This window comes from Aptenodytes patagonicus, chromosome 25, assembly GCF_965638725.1.
Source record: "Aptenodytes patagonicus chromosome 25, bAptPat1.pri.cur, whole genome shotgun sequence".
NCBI lineage: Eukaryota > Metazoa > Chordata > Aves > Sphenisciformes > Spheniscidae > Aptenodytes > Aptenodytes patagonicus.
In genome coordinates this window covers 4,334,512-4,351,157 of record NC_134973.1, presented here as the reverse complement: position 1 = coordinate 4,351,157, position 16,646 = coordinate 4,334,512, and the positions used below count along the sequence as shown (strand labels likewise).

At 47.8% G+C, this 16,646-nt stretch overlaps 1 protein-coding gene across 2 annotated transcripts; it reads right to left on the bottom strand.

The window, feature by feature from the left end:
- Positions 1–86: 86 nt before the first annotated feature.
- PGPEP1 (pyroglutamyl-peptidase I) lies at positions 87–16,638 on the bottom strand. 2 transcript variants are annotated; one of them, XM_076359419.1, is made up of 5 exons: positions 16,559–16,638; positions 13,360–13,412; positions 7,569–7,685; positions 6,800–7,032; positions 87–6,436 (listed from the first exon to the last, which is right to left on the bottom strand). In XM_076359419.1, the coding sequence occupies exons 4-5, from the start codon at positions 7,003–7,005 to the stop codon at positions 6,244–6,246; spliced, it is 399 nt and encodes a 132-aa protein (XP_076215534.1). In that variant the 5' UTR covers positions 7,006–7,032; positions 7,569–7,685; positions 13,360–13,412; positions 16,559–16,638; the 3' UTR covers positions 87–6,243. The 2 variants fall into 2 exon arrangements, with proteins under 2 accessions (XP_076215534.1, XP_076215533.1); XM_076359418.1 differs by lacking the exon at positions 16,559–16,638 and adding an exon at positions 16,080–16,117.
- Positions 16,639–16,646: the final 8 nt, after the last annotated feature.

Here is a 16,646-nt window from a genome sequence, read left to right as displayed (position 1 = left end):
CTGTGACCACCGATACGTAATTGCCACCCTACAAAAGGCATCTTTAAAAACGCCTTCTGCCAACGACTGTTAAAGGACACCAGGAGTCAGAGTTAAACTCTTTTATTTACTTTGAAACATCGGTTTAAATTTTCAGTTACAAAGTCCAGTCCAGCAATAGCAAGCTGAAAGTATGTTAACGGTTCTTTATTACACAGCCCTTTTGTGACACGCTAGATTGTTTGGTTTTACAAGGCACTGCAAGAACACACTGAGAAAAACAGAAGCCCCAACAGATTCAGAATTGTAGCTCCAAGAGTCCTGATAAGCATGAGACTGGCGACACCTGAGATAACCCAGACAGACAACTCTTTATTTCACCACAGTTAACGAACGGAGGGCCCGAGAGGCTGAGTGATGCTGTAACGTGCGTAACCGAGTCCGAACAAAACACGTAACCTTAAAGAAGAGACAGAATAACCTTCACGAATTTGGCCAACCTAACCAAGAGTGACAACGAAGTAGCAAATACTCTGGTTTTTCCTTTGTCAGGTCCGAGCGCCTGTCGGAAACCTCGAGAACTCAATTCCGTGCAGTTTCTGAAGAGCACCCTTGGGTAAAGGGGATGCCCAACCAGTTCAGCAGTTTCTCCCAGTGCCGAAAGCCCAGCCTTTCCACCCACCTTATGTGCAAATGGCTCATCTGTCCCCATCGCCACCACTCTGCCTTCCAAAAGTGAGCCCCGCACAGGACAAGGCACTCCCTGTTTAATCAAAGTAAACATTTGCGATTTAAGAAGCTGGTGCAATAGAAAACCTGAACGTGTATTTAAGTAGCACAGAGATTTATTTAAGGGCGGTGTAAAGTTTCACTTCCTATATTTAATTCCTGTCTATGGGGAGGCATTTTCTTCTCTACTTTGTCTTAAAATAGACTGAGCAGAAGCGGATCTCAGGTTTCAATTAATATGACGAAGAATTAACAACATCCTCAGCTTTGGAGGTTTGGCAGAATATCACTTTCATCACATAAGACACTAATCAGACGTGAATACAAGCTTTTTAAGAAAAAGTGCACTTTATACTGCAAAAACATTAGGGTTTCTGGTGCAAAAATAACAAATCCGTCTACGTCAAGATGTGTACTTATGGTATCAACTAGGGGCACTTTATCCCAGCCAACAGATAGAGCTTGAGAGAAAGCCTTCGCAACTCTGAAACTTCCCTCATTAAAATACTATCGGGTAGGATATTAAAGTAAGTAAAGGAGACAATAGGAAGGAAGTTACTTTGTGAAAGTACGTACAAATTAATTGCCGACAATTTTATTATCTGCACTGGGGGGATGAAATCTGAAGACCGTAATTAAAACGCACACAAGCATACTTTCTCCGTCTAAACATACTGCTTTCCAGTCAGCTTTCAAACACGACCACTCACTCTTCAGGTAGCTCAGCGTCTGAGCATCAGCCGCGCGGTTAGAGAGCTAGAAACGCGCTGCAAGTTAAAAAAGACGCACGAGTCGCAAGTTAAACCGTGAAAGAACACGGTCAGACCGTAACCGCTGCTTTAGTCCAGCGCTAGCTCTTGCGTTAGTGGGGAATTACCCATTCAACTCATTTACGTGGTTTTCCCACTTTTGGTTTTAAGAAGCTCCTCCTACCGCGGCTCCTTCTATACATTTCCTAAGAAAGCCCGCATGCGAGGTCAACGAATCACGCACTCCATCAAATGAAGATTATTTGAGTATTGGAAGAAACTTCAGTGGATTCTAACTTCTTCAGCCTTTTCATTAACGAAAAACAACAACGCCGGGAGTCTGCGCTGTCCGTTTGCGAGCCCGCAGGCCTGGAAGCTCTTGGGCTTTTATTCCAGGCGCGGCACTGCGTGACAGCGGCCCAGAACAACCCCCTTTGCCAGCTGACCGAGGCACTAAAAGGTTCGATATGGCCCGCACAACCGGCAGAACAGCGAGAGACACCCCGGAGTTTGAATGCTGCATCTAAGCGTGGCTGCCTAAGGTAAGTACCTACAAATAGTACAGTTTCCTACCCGACTTACCACAGTACGTGCAGTACAAACCCTACGGAGAGGAAAGATAAGTCGGCATATTAGATCAGAGCCCCTGGTTCAACGGGTCTGTTTTCCCGCTGCGGGCAGCGGGCAGCGCCCAACACGTCAGGCTATGCTTTACAACGCAACGCCGCGTGCAAACGCCTTCTCAATTTCTGCAAGGAGTCAGCCGGGAAGCGTTCACCTCAAATTTACTCTAGGCACCTTGCCTTCGAATTTCCCTCCTCTTCGGGGTGAAAGCAGAGCAACCGGTTAGTTTTCATGAAGTCTTAAACTTTTGGACGCCCTCAGTCAGGTCCCTCCTGGAAGGACTCTCGAAGCTCAGCAGTTCTTGGCTGCAGTCTCATGTCACAACCACACTCCACACCTCTAACCACCTTCATGACCTCTTCATCCTTTCCCACTACTACCACGTTTAGGAGGTTGGGGAATACTCCAGATAAGCGTGAACTGCTCTGTATGATCTTACAGACATCCTTTCCAAAAAGCTGCCCCCAAAAAAATGCAAATAGCTTCTGTACGATGGGTGTTTACCTTCAACCGTACCACAGAATATCTCAAGTTGGAAGGGACCCATAAGGGTCGTCAAGTCCCCCACGAGTCTTCAAGGTAAAGAAACTTTCAAGCTCGCCGTTTCTTTTTGCTGTGTTTTATAAAGTAGATTACCATGCTCAATTCAAAGGAAACCTCTCCCGACGCCAGTGTCACCAAATTACGAAGGAGTTTACGAGTATCTGGAGTTCCTCAAAGTCCTCCGCAGCATTTAATACCTGAAACAATTAAATTGTCATCACCAAACTTCACCAACACGTTAGCCAGTTCCTACTCCAAGCCGTTGGCAAGCAGCTAAAATGACATCGGACCCGATACAGTGGAACCTCCCTAATTCTCTCTTCCACACAAAATATTCTCACCCCCGTTTCTCCGTGAAGCGTATCCCCAGAGACAATTCTGCAGTCGCAGGATTCCGCAACTTCACCAGCTTTTACGTTTTACAAATTGCAGGCGCGGTAATTAACACTGAACCTGAACTTCCTACGCTTACTCACGAGCACGACATTTTTTTTGTGGTTGGCAACAGGTCTCCCAGTCAGTGCAAATCAGCAAATTCTATTTATTGATGATCTGGAAGAGAAAGCAGCTAGTAAGCATTACACAAAGCATCAGCTTTTTGAAGCTCTGCATCAGTCTGACGTCATATTTCCAAAGAAAATACGCACCTATAGGAAAGGCATTACGAATTAATGAATTTAACAAAAACCTTTCAAAAAACCAAAAGTATTTAATTTAGGGCAGATTAAATAAAATTAGTTTAATGCCATTTTTAAAAGTTTCACTATACAAAAATCTCTCTACCACCAAGACACCCTTTACAAGTACAATCTCTGAGGACTAATTCTCAAAAACCCAAAAAGATTATAAAATAAATTACGTTTTCTACGAAACTGATCACATGGCAGCTTCACAAAAACAGATTACGAGGAAACGCACAGCCCAAAGTGACGCCCAAAGCAAAGTATTTCCAAAAATGAGATTTTTAGCACTGACACTGCAGTCCTTAGACAAACAGCAGTCACAGAAATTGGCTCAAGACTTTTCCCCTTGAAGGGCAGAGAGCACCCAAGAAAGAACAGCGATAGGTGTCGAACAGGACGTACTCCACGGCGGAATAAACCAGCGTGGGAAGCCGTTCTCCCCACGCAGCCGCCGCTGTACACCTTCCCTGCCGATGAATTTGGAGCCGCTCCTCCTCGGCCACATCCAGGGGGGCTCTCCGAGGCTGCCCGCTCGTACGCTCAAAGGAAGCGTAAACGTTCCGACAGACACGGACAGACAGGGCGCGTCTCGCTTAGAAACACGTACCGTCGACAGAGCCCGACCAGCGACCTGCCCCCCAGCCTTCCCCGCGGCTCTCCGGGCACGGCGTCCACCGGCACCGCTGGTCCGACCAGCCCCTTCCTACGGCCGCTTCGATTCCACGGTCATTTTTTTGTTTGTTTGTTTGTCATCGCCTCGCTAAACTGTTGATCTTCCACTCCCCTTTTATTCACAACTACATTACACGTAAATTAAATAGCGTTACTGAAAATCACTTAAATCAATTGCTGAACTCAGCAGAATACGTGAATTAATCCTCTTTTAAAAGTTTAGCAGCTAAGACACGCCGATGACAAAAACTTCTTACCAGATAAAGGAATAAACCTACAAGATAAGTAGCTCAACTATTTGCAAGAATGGGTCAAACCACGAATATTTAAACAAAATATTAAATATAATAAATTACTAATCAGAAAGTCTGCCTGCCTGCTGACAATCTGACAAGTGCTACTTCGTATCTGAATGCAAAAGAGAACATTTACTTCGAAGGCAAATTCTTTTGATCGGGAAAGCCTGTCTAGTAAATGCATCGGTAATTTCCTCGGTAAACCAGAAGTCTATCCAAAAAAACCTTCATACACAGGTCCCCTTAGCGAAGTTATTACAACTGCAGAAGTCTTCGTCCTCTCCCAAGGGTTACAAGGAGAAGCGGCATTTCCTCCCGTCACTAGACTTCTACTGGAAAACAGCAAGTTAACGGCAGCTCTCACTGAGAGATACTATAGCAGAATCATTCACAATTAGAAAAATTAAAATAATGGTATTTTAAAACGGTTCAAAATGTTGGGTGTTTTTTTTTTTTTTATATATATATATATATATATATATTTGTAAAAGTATTAGAATCAAATCACAGACCTCTTCATTTAAATGGCCCCTCAACGAGACCTACCGGTCATCAATCACCAATTTTGTGTCTGTTCCCACCGTCACATCATCCGCCTTTCGCTGGAGCCTTCTGATCTGGAAGCAAACCTACAGGCACGACTAGCGTCAACCGCTTCTAAACTCCTGCTTAGAACCTGCATGCACACTTCCCCAAATTAATTACTGGGGAAGCTCACACAAGAAGCAGCACCTTGTACCCTCCCATTGGGAGGGGGACACTAATAACCAGCCCGAAACACTCGTTCTAAGCAAAATTCCTAGTTTTCACATAACCGCCTCTGGTTTACAGACAGTGGGAATAGGTTTAAGATTTTAGATTTGATTTGGCTGAACGTCTTCGAATCCGCACGGTTGCACATTTACGCCTATAATAAATCAAGGCGGCAACTTAGAATTTAAGTTAAACATTACTCTTCACCTAACCTTTAACGAGAATGAAAATTTATAACTAAAGAAGTTATAAATTACTCAACCTTCACCTTAAAAATAACAGCTAGCACCAAGAGTCTAGGATAAAGATCTCCTGCGGAGAAAGTGGCCTTTAGCAAAGCTATTTAACCGCTAATGATTTGCTTTATACACGTATGAAACAATGTGTTTTGTACAGGAGGTATATGGTTGACTTGAGTGAGGAAGGTGGCATCGAGAGCGTAATAAAAGACGACATTTGGAAATATTTGGCGCGAGTTAGGCTCATACTGTGTACAAAAGAAAAAAAAAAAAGCGCTATCTCCTGCTCCACAACAAAAGGAACCCAGAACGCTTCCCTTCTATCTGCAGCTACCAGTTAACCAGTACATTACAGAGGACCCTACGAATATTTGGACAATGTGGGGTGAGAAATCAGCGCCTAAAATAATTTTCCATTTCAGCAAAGCGATTTCGAAGACTCCTTGTCTCCACCAAGCGCCGTTTTACAACAGACAGACCCACACCACGCCGACTCCTTTCAGTTATACTTTTACATGATAACCTGTAATTCGGGCCAAAGAGGAAAAAAGAAAAAAAACAACCAAAACAAAACCAAAGCAAACCTTTCAGCTTAAGAACTAGTCATTAGAAGACTGGGTTATCAACTCCCTGCACCTGAACGCCAAGTCCAGATGAGAAACTTTCCATCTGCGCCGTATTAGACTGGCCAGTAGCTGCCGCTCGGCTGACAGATAAGCTCTGGGTAAAGCACAGCACACACACTTCGGTCACTTCAGAAATGAGTAGTTGCAGGTGTTTTAAAGAAGAGATTTTGAATCCTTTGTTGCCTAGGCTGAAATGCACACATCTGACAAAAAACGTCAATTTCTAGAAGCGGAATTTTCCTTTTTGAAGTCTCCGGTTCCGGGCCTGTACGTTTCAGACCGTTTTCCCCAGCACTTCAGTAGCAGGGAAAACTCGGGAAGTGCAATACTAGGATAGCTTCTGCCCACTTTCAGTGTTCATGCTGACAATTGATTTTGTCTTCAGAATGCTCCAAAACGTCAAGCATTTCTTCTATTATAGCCTGTAGCGCCCGACCCAGCTGTTCTGCGGTATATGGTTTTCCCAGCGGAGGCACATGAACAAAAGCTGACCTCCCGCGGCTCTGGTATAAGGAAGTGTAGTAAGTGAAGTCACAGAGGTACCTGAAATAGAAGAATAGAGCTTATTTAGCAACAAGTGACAAATACAGCGAGCAAACTGCAGGACGGGAGGAACTGTATATTCTTATCATCCAGCATTGCAGCAACATCCTGCAATGAAGAGTGGAATACAAGCCAGGTACTGTGAGTCTGTGCGACTGCTTTAACCCAATCTAGGACAAAGAAACGTAAAGATCTCTCTTTTTCCCCCGATGACTGGGTGACCACTGAAAAATAGATGGTATTTTGCCAGCTCCGTGAGAAGCGAAAAGCGTATGAATCGTACGGGCCTCAGGAGTCGAGCACGAAGGGAACATGCATGGCAGTACGAGTCTATTTTCCCCATCGATCACTGGCACCCCATACCTGCCGGCATCCTTAGATATAGTGACCGTGACATCCAGCCCCAGTGCTGAGACTCTCTTGCAAACCGTGTCCATGTCAATAATGGAATCGATGCATTCTGGGCCACCTTCTACGCAACACTGAGAGCCTGGGCAGAAACGGCAGTTGTCTAAGCCTTTATAACCTACGTTATGGCCACACTTCTCCAGAGTTACAGTTGTAGCCATACCCGAAACGCCTACATGAACCACCAACTACAAGAGAAAAGAAACAAGTTAGATCAACCAAAATACAAAACGGCGGAAAACCAACAGCCCGCGATTCCCAGTTAAAGACCGATGGAGTTGCTACAGGAGTTCTTGCAGGAATGTCCCAGTAACGTCAATTTATCGGTGAACTCGTGGGTCCAGTACAGAACAATTCTTCTTGTTTCACCCCCTCCTGGCCTAAACTGTAATTTACTCAGGGTGAAAACGAACGTTGGCACGTTCGCAGCCGAGCCCGCCGCCGGACCAGCCCAGGTGGCACAGACTAACCGCGAGCTGTCTAGGCAGCCCTTTGCGGCAGCCTCTTCACACCGACTGCTCCCATTAATTGGAGCGCTCTATTCTGAGCTATAAAGTTCTACAAATTCACGTGTTCTCGCCACAACGGAGGAGAAGATCTAGTGAGGGACCACCGGTCTGAACATACATTAAAAAAGGGGACTTCACATCATGCTCGTTGCTGTAAGCATGACAGATTTCAACCACTCGCCCTGTCTTTTCTCCTCCTCCCTTTACTCACTCACTTGTGGACTGTGCTTTTTCCATAATGCGGGAATGAGCCTTTGCACTGTCTGGTATTCAACTGGGACTTCGTAGACGTGCAGATCCACATCATCTCGCAGTCCTAGCTTCTCCAGCTCCTAAGGACATAAGGAAATAAACAAAACCAAGATGGTCAGCCACAAGCTCAGCAGAGGATATACTTCTGGAAGGTTTAATGGCAGAGTGAGTCTGCTGTGGGGGACTAACACCAGCTCACGCCACAGGCTGTAGAACCTTGTAAACAGCACTGTAATAAAAAAACCAAACCAAACCACCCCACAAAACAACACAACATTACGGGGAACAAGAAAGGCACCTCTCCACCTGCGTTAACAGTCTTCACCCACAGGACCGTTTGTTTTGCTCTGATGTGTGTACAACAAAGAAATCAGCATTTAACTGACAACAGTTATCAGCAACACCCGCGCTCAAAAGAAAGGTTGGCTACATAGAGGCACGTGGTCATATTCACTTCTGGGAAGAACTAGATATTACGTAGAGAAAGTGGAATTGGGAGGATTATATTCATCGTCTAATTTGTCCTCTCTCAGGACTGCTGGCCTGGAGAGCAAATTCACATTTGCTTCCAGATAAAGAGCTCTCGGGGTCAGGCGACAGTACTACCAGGCTGTGATTCTGTGTCTCTGAGTCGCCACAAGTATTAGCCAACACTCGTCATATGAGGAACTGAAGGCACACCCTCCTCGACATATTTGTCTTACTTTTATTTTGGCAGAATCTGGAATACCATACAGCCTGTTTCCAAAATGTAAACCGGGTTTCCATCGCTAGCTTTACCTATACCTAATATATTGTACTTAATTTTGCAACATGAGCTGTTACCATCGTAGTGATTCAACTAATGCAGTAGATTATTTCTCCCTCTGTAACGTTAACTAAAGCCATGCCTTGAAAACATCCCAAACATCCAGGCAATAAACTTAGCCAATTTCCTTTAAACCTTTTAAAACACAAAGTGTCAGTTAAATACCTTGCAAAGACTTCTTTAAAACCAGAGGGAAGAGGAAAGGTCTCTTTTCCCCCCCCCCCCCAGTATACCTGACCGGAAAACATGCTGTTTCATCCCAACACTGTGAGTCCCCTCTACATACAGCCCATGGTCCTGGACACTTCTCCCTTGCTCTTCTTCGGTCTCCGTTTCAAGACACTCCAGTCTCACCAGCGAGGCTTCAGTTCAAGGCTCATTTGGTACTTCAGACTTTACCAGTCTAGCCCAGAACAGGACTTCATCAGAAGTGAAACTGTTCAGAGCCGTCAAACCCGAACTTTCAAGAACTCAAGGAAAGGATACACCCACATGGCCTGAAGCCTCTGAAAAATAATGTGCTTCAAACCATCAGCTGAGCTCAAACCTGGGAGCCTTGTGCAAGTCTACACCGGGAGGCACTTTTCCAGCGACTGAAGCGCCTTCAGCTATCGTGTTTAATGAGTTCCAACAGCACCTAACTCAGACCAAGTTTCCCTCTGATGAAGACAACGTTTTCTGGCACTCTGAAAAACTTTACAGCTGCTTTTCAAGACTGGTAAGTGACTGTACATGCCATAAAGCTAACAGCCTTGGAGCCCTCCCATAGCGCGCTCTCCTCTGGAAAGGAGCTGCAAGCACGTCCTTCTCTCTGAAGACAGACGGAGCCGTGCGCTCTTGCGTCTCTATCGCCAGGCCTGTGTTTCAGTTCGAAGAACCAACTCCAGCTTCTCACCAGTTACTACACAGCAGAAGCTCGTCATCTGGTGCTGCTCTTCTCCTCCGAGATACATGTCGGTCGAAAAACGCAAGCTTACTCGTGCCAGAACCTCGAAATGATTACTTGCGCTAACGTCAAAGGGGCTGCATGCACAGCAAGAAAATAACCTGCAACTCTCACATCCATAAACCGCTGTCGTCGTTCTCATGGATCTGAGGTGGAAACAGCAATGTAAGAAGCCATCGAACTATCAAAGGACGTTTCAAAATATTCTTGAATGATTAAGTTATCTCTGTTTCAGGTTCGGATTCGGTGATCAGAGCCAAGAGCTGCTCTTTCATGCAATTCTTAGGCTTTATTTTCCTGCACACAGAGATCGTACTTGCAAACTTCAGGCTAAGGAGCGCAGATTAGCTGTTTTCGGCGAAGCTTACTCAATTTCAAGTCTTGTATTTCCCTCGGTTTAAAATTCTTTCAAATTAAAGACAGGTGAAAGGAGAGGACAAGTTGAGGTTTTTGGACTCCCCCATTACAATCCTACCTCCTCTACATAAAGGGGAGCAGTATCTTAGCATCCTTTCTTTCTGCAGTTACCAGCATGAGCCGTTTCTTTACTGGGGAAAAAAAGAACAAAACCTTTCACACTTGTGCGGACAGACCACAGGCAGCGTAACAAGATTTAAGGTAACTAAAACGCGCAGCAAAGGCAAGGGTAAGACTTTCACGGACCAGCAGATATGAGCAACAACAATGATAAATCACTTGCTCTGGCTCTGAGGGCAAGTCTGATATTAAAGGCTTGCTGTATTGATTAGTGTCTGGCACACACAGACATTCATTACCAGAGATGGATGCTAAGTGATGTTTCATCACATCTTCTTTACACAAATCTGCCTTCAAAACGTTAGCTGGTTTATGTGGTGCGTTAATAAAGTAAGTAGTTTACAAGCGAGAGTATTCAAATACAAGTCAGACTCTTTAGGAAGATCTCCAGAGCGTTGACCGGCAGGAATTCATCATCGCTTCTCTAAGGAGCGTGAAACAGCTCCTAAGGATGAATTTGGTTGCGGAAAGTTTTACCGGCTGCGCAGAACGAGCATCTACAGCGAGGAAGAAACCCCGGGCCGTACGAGCCGCACCGTCTCAGTGATAGCTACCTTCTCCAAACGCGGACACGTTCAACCTTAGCTTTACAAATTCACAGCTTTCTTTTAACCAAACACGGCGTTCGCGCGCTTCCATTCAATAATAAAGATGTACGCTGGCCCCCAGACAACTTATTACCCACAGCCTTGTGTACCTGACAAATACAGAAAAACGAACGTGTTTGACCGATTCCCTGACCCCTCAACAATGGTCGTCTTTGTGAGCCTTTAATATCCTTATCAGGTCTGTCTAGACACCCTGACAGCAATTGTCCTTAGTAATGTCAAAACGCACTCTGACCTCTCTCCTCCTCCTCCTCCTCCTCCTCCTCCTCCTCCTCCTCCTCCTCTGGCTCAGCCAGAAGCACTTCAGGGGGATGAAGGCAGGAGCCCAGGAGCTTCACAGTCCACGGGGCACACCTGTGCCTACACCTAAGTCACACCGGGGAGGCCAGAAAATGCACTGAACAGAAAGCCCGTTTCGGTAACTTCTTCTTGAAAGGAAGGTCCCTCCCAAGCAAAAACTGCAGCTGAAAAAATTCCTCTAATGAAGTATTAAAACGATGAAAATCCGGAACGGCAAATCCACATCAACACAGAGTATTTTTACCGTAAGCCTTAAAAGAGACAGCAGAAAGAAGTTATTCTTCACTCTGAATTTATGGGAAATCTCTCCCCCACGCGTAAAAATCTCCAAACATTTCATCTTCACGTTATTGGGTTGCTACCGCCACTGTTTCAGGTGCCCACGTGTAAAAATCATTTCGCTTTCAAAACCAAACAGCTATACTAGAAATTTACTGCAGTCAGAGGGGAAAAGACACACCGTATCCGTGTTCCATACAAGAAGCCAAATAAAACCAAAAAGAGGACTGGAAAGCAAAGCAGAGAATTTTATCCTCGGGATGCAGGATAATAAAAGATGTAATAAACCAGAACTAGCTTAGCCCTAAAGCTAGGAAGGATTTACAAAGATTGTTTAATTGATTTTTCTTCTATTAAAATGCAGATCACACCGTCTGGGATTCAGAAACTCAGACACGCCTTTGTGTCCACTCAGCTCCATGAAGTCCCCTGTCTGAAACTTGCACAATGCCCAACCCGCATGTGCTCAAAGACATGCTGTTCCTTTTTGTCTGGGCCTCTCAGGGCTGAGACAGGGTAAGGAAAGGCAAATCCTCCCCGCCGCCCGAAAGTTTACGTTTTTAGTCAGAAGCTGGCGCGAGCCATTAAACGGGACTGGGAGGAAGGTGGGCTCCAACGCAGCGGATCGCGCACCACCAACTCCAGTTCTGTACTCTCAAAAACACCCCCAAGCCCATAAAATGAATTTAAAATGCACGCGATTACTTCATCGATCAGCCACACAGCTGAGCAGCCATCGGCGCCTCGAGCTGCCGGGCTGAAGGAACGACACGCCATTTCTCTTTATAGGAATTATACATTAGGTTTGGTTTTGTAAGCAACATCAAAACACCCACCACTCTTCCTGTCCCAGAAGCACAATACCCTTTCGTCTGTCTCCTCTAGAATAAAAGTAGCCTGTTTACAATAACTGACATTGCACGAGCAAGAACAAACCAAATCGCTCAGCCCCGCTACTAAATTTCAGCAACGTGCAGGGTTTTTTTCCCCACATACACAGCTCACATTTTCCCCCAAACTTAAGCTGAGCAAACCCGAACTCAAACATATTCATTTCCAAAAGGCTCTTGGAGGCAAAGGCTTCGTCTTCTCACACCAGCCAACGCATTAGACAGCTGGACGTTAGTTGACTGTAATTGATTAGAGTTTGTGATTTAATTTAAAAGCATTCTAAAGAAGGTATTAATCTCAGAGCTCTGAAGGGACGAGAGATGTTTTGGGGAGAAAAATAGATTTAATTCCCTGGGCAACTGTACTAAAAGGTACCCTCGAATTCCCAGTAGCTTTGTCATAAACCACGTCCAGAAGCGACAAATTAAGGAAGAAGCGGGATAACGCGGCAGCACTGTCCCTAGCTGATGTTTTCACAGCAAGCAACCTTAATTCCCCAGTTCAGCTGGGCATCTCGCAAGAGTTTGATTTCTTCTTCTTGCCTCGTTTGTGAATATATCAGTGCTACACAGACGAACAGGTTCACGCGGATACGCAGCTACGAGTGGCATAAACCCGATTTGTTCGAGCGCGCACGATCTGCTCGAGCAACGATCCTCCACGAGCGCTCCCGTCTCCAGCAAGGTCCAACTCCGTCAGTCGAGCATCACTTGCCGCTGCTTCTCAGCGGAGAGGAGTTTGGCTCCGGAGCAACAGACACTGCCTGATCTCCCCCCCCCCCCCGCCCTCCTGCTTCACCCGCCGCAGCCCACCGCCGAGAGCAGGCGGCCGCAAGAGGAACCGAGGGGAAAGGAGGCAGCGGCGGCTGCTTTGCTTTGGGGTCAGAGTCCTGACATTCAGGCCCACGCCGGACAACTCTGCAGTACGCTTGACTCCACAAGACTACCGGCTGGAAGTCTCATTACGGATGAGGCTTGGCTTAAAGGTTAACCGACTTGCCCAGATTCAAGCTAGAACTGAGAGAAAAACATAAAAATTCTTCTGGGTTGGTTGGTTTGTTTATTTTGAATTCTCGACGGCAGAGGAAGATGCCGGGCTCCCCGCCCCATTTAACATCTTTCAAACCTATGGTGTTAGCCTACGAATTCCTGACTTGCCTCAGCCACATTAACTCAATCTCATTAAATTCTACTAGCTAAGGGATTGTTTTCCGAGAAGTGAATAAAACATTATCCAGCTGACCATCTGGATATCTGGAGCGAGCTGGTCTCAGTTAATAAACTGGGAAGACAAGTTAGGAAAGAGCCGCAAACTAAAATTTGTACGGGTACGTTATCAGCACAGCTCTCTGTTTTAACTTGCTAAGAACGAAGTTATAGCGTTACCTGAACCGCAATCCAACTGGCGTTAACAGCGTGCTCTCCGAACGGCCCAAACCCTGGAAGAGAAGTAAATCCACAGTGGTGAAGTCATCCTTACAGGTTTGACTAAACTTAAGGTTGCAAAGCGGCCCGCGCTTTCCTGGTTTATATAGATCCTGAAAGAAAACCCACTTCTTCTAATGCCCAATCCTTATTTACTTTACATCCAAGTACTAAACAAGAGACCTTCACAGAAATGTTTGAACTGTGAAGGAAAACAATAGCTTGCCTCAAAAGAAACTCTTTTTTCCCAGCAGACACTGGCGAAACGTATTTTTTCCCTTCCTGACCAGGTCAGAAAAGCTTGTTATTAACAGATAAGTTGACCGATGTCACGGAATGAGAATCATTATTGGATTTTCTATTCCTGATAGTTTTAGCCCACAGCAGATGCTTCCGCAAATGCGGACAAGCCTGCCTCGAAGATTTCCTCTCTGCTCAGGTCTTCACCAAGATCTCCGTTAGGATTAGTTATGCCTTACGAGGAAATAAACAAAACGCTGCCGACAACCCACCTACACCAAGCAGCAAAGGTTATGACAGCATTATCAAAAATACTTACTCACCACGTCTAAATTTCCTAATGAATAACTTAGAGTTAACTAGTAATCCATAACGTCTTTTCCTGAGCAAGCACACAAAGGTTAGGCAATTCATCTGGGTGCAACGTCAATATGCTTTAATTTAAAATGTCGGAGTTACCCCGTGAGCCTAATGCAATTAGGAGACATAAATTTTGTCTAACTCGTGAAAGGATTTGAGAGGGACTACAAATATTATATGACACCTTAATGGAAACATTCTATTTGCTATCAACAGTAAGTCTGAGGTTATACAGCACACGACGGCGTAAGGAATTTGCACACAGCGCGGGCTCGTCCACGCTGATGGATCTCTTGCAATCTAACCCGATGCCGCTATCTCCCCAGAATAAATCTTCCGAAGGTTTCCACAGAATCAAAATGTAGGTGTGTTTTCCCGGGAGCAAACCTCCGACGTTACTGAGACAATCTATGACTGCAGCACGGGTGAACAAGGCAAATAACCGAATGCCTTCTCAGTTGTTCCTGCAAGTCAGGCATGTCCTGCACGGCTCTCTGGAAACACTCACTCCCGTTTAATTCCTAAAGAAACAGTAACAGTCTTGCAAAAAAGAAATAAACCACATCTATTTCTTTTTAACAATTCAGCCGCCGGAAGGCTGAAACTCTACAGGTGCCCACGCACGTAACGTAACCCTCTCGCTCTGAAGCCAACCGCGAACTGGCACAAATACAGCTGTGGGCTATTGCTCCTCCGACTCATCTCCTGCACGGATCCCTCCTGTTATCTCTTTCGCAGAAGATAAGCAACTTTGTTGGCAGCATCAAACTCCACCGAGCATGCCCGGGAGTTCCTCCGCATCCACAACAGGGCCCTCCAAGGCTCATTAGCAGCAAACCAGCTGCAGAGACCTTTATGGGATTATCTCCTTAAAGAGTTCTAAAAAGGAAATTGCACACAACTAGGACTTATCCTCAGCGAGCACATCCTCGTAACTGAGCGGGAACACAACGCCGTCGCTGATTTTAAAAAGGGGTTTAGCGTGACACGACGACGGATTATCAATGCGGGCAGACCTGACAAGATAACCACTGTATTTTAGAGAGAGACTTCCCCGAAAACAGGGGAAAAAGAGAGAAAAGAAGTATCGCAAGCAGCAGAGAGTATTTACTGATGCAAGTTTTCTGTTTAGTCACTGCCCAGTGCGGCCGCTCAGCAATAGACAGAGGTTTGGGAAAGCCAGAATTTGCCACCTGCTTCTTCGCTCTCCGCAACTGTTCTCTGCAAAGACACTTGCCTCCAATTAAAACTGCTCCAGTGCGTCGACGACAACGAACCCCCTCGCCCCCGCGCTCGCTATTCAAACGGCCTCAACTTCAGCTGCCGGGGGGAGACCTGAATAGTTTCCCCGAGTTCCCCATTTGTCACAGAACTGCCTTCCCCACAAATCAAGCCGTCCGTCCTTTGTACCCCGGGGAAAGGAGCCTGACAAGCTCTCGCCTGCGACACCGGGGCCTTTCATTCCCTCGCTTATTCTCCCCCGAGGCGCTTCTGCCGTGCTGCGTGGGTTATTTTGGTAACAGCTTCGACACCTCGACGGCTCAGGATGGGGCGGTCAGCGAGCAAATGCCCCCCCCCCCCCCGTGCTCCGACTGCTTTTCCCGCTCCTTGGGGGATTCGGTCCCCTTCCTTCCCCAGCCGGGAAACCCCTGGGGAGGATGAGGGGTGGAAGAGGGGGATCCACCCCCCCCCCGCCTGGCCAAGCGTTAGCAAAGCTGCTGCAAAGCCCCTCACCAAACAACATCCCCCCCCCCGCAGCTCCTGACACCCCCCACCGCAGCAGCCCCCCACCCCACCCCGTTCCCTAAAGCCCCCCCAGCCCCTGTCCTCCACCCCCAGGGCTCCGGCTTATCACCCCACACAGGGGACAGCCCCCCGAATAGCCCCCCAGGGCACAGTCCCCCCACCCATCCCCTCCTCAGTTCACCCCCCCGACGGGACAGCACCCACCCCCCCCCCCCAACCCCCTCACTCACCCCAGGGTCCCCCCTCTAACCCCCCCCCGCCCTCCCCCCCTCAGCACAGCCCCCCCTCAGGATCCCCCCCCCACACACAGGACAGTTCCCCCGGCCGCCCCGTACCCGTCACCACCACCGCCCGCCGCGGCTTCTCCATCGCGGCTCCGTCCCGTCCCGTCCCGTCCCGTCCCGCCGCCGCCGCCCCGCACTGAGCGCCCGGCCCCGCCCCGCCACCGAGCGCGCTCCGCCCAGCCGCCTAGAGCGGCCACCCCCACCCCCCCTCCCCGCGCGGCCACAGAGCGCGCTGCGCCCAGCCGCCTAGAGCGGCCCACGCGAGCCTGCTTCCGCCGCTGAGGCGGAAGTCCCGTAGCGGGAGGGGCCGAGCGGCGGGGCCGGGCCCGGAGCCGCTTCACCGTTGAGCGGCGCCCTCCGGGCCTCGGGGGGGGGGGGGAATCCGTAAGGGGCTCCGGCCTGGCCGCCTCAACGCGGGCCCCGGTGGGAGTTGGTTAAACCGTTACGAAACGCTCAGCCTGACCCGCGCGCGGGGGGCTTCCCTCCCCCCCCCCCCCCCCCCCCCGGGGAGGCCTGGGGAGAGCACGAACCGGGGCCTGGATCCGCGGGAACCGGGAGGGGCCGCAGAGGGCGCCGGGAAGCCGGCGCGTGCACCGCGGGGCACTGTGGGTGCGCCGC

Bases quoted from the DNA above. Each gene is read 5' to 3' on its own strand.
- PGPEP1 (XM_076359418.1), bottom strand. From the start codon at position 16,113: ATGGAGAAGCCGCGGCGGGCGGTGGTGGTGACGG. The intron at 13,413-16,079 runs GTACGGGGCGGC...CTTCTCTTCCAG, and splicing joins GCGGGCGGTGGTGGTGACGG to GGTTTGGGCCGTTCGGAGAG. The intron at 6,437-6,799 runs GTATGGGGTGCC...CTTCTATTTCAG, and splicing joins ATATCTAAGGATGCCGGCAG to GTACCTCTGTGACTTCACTT.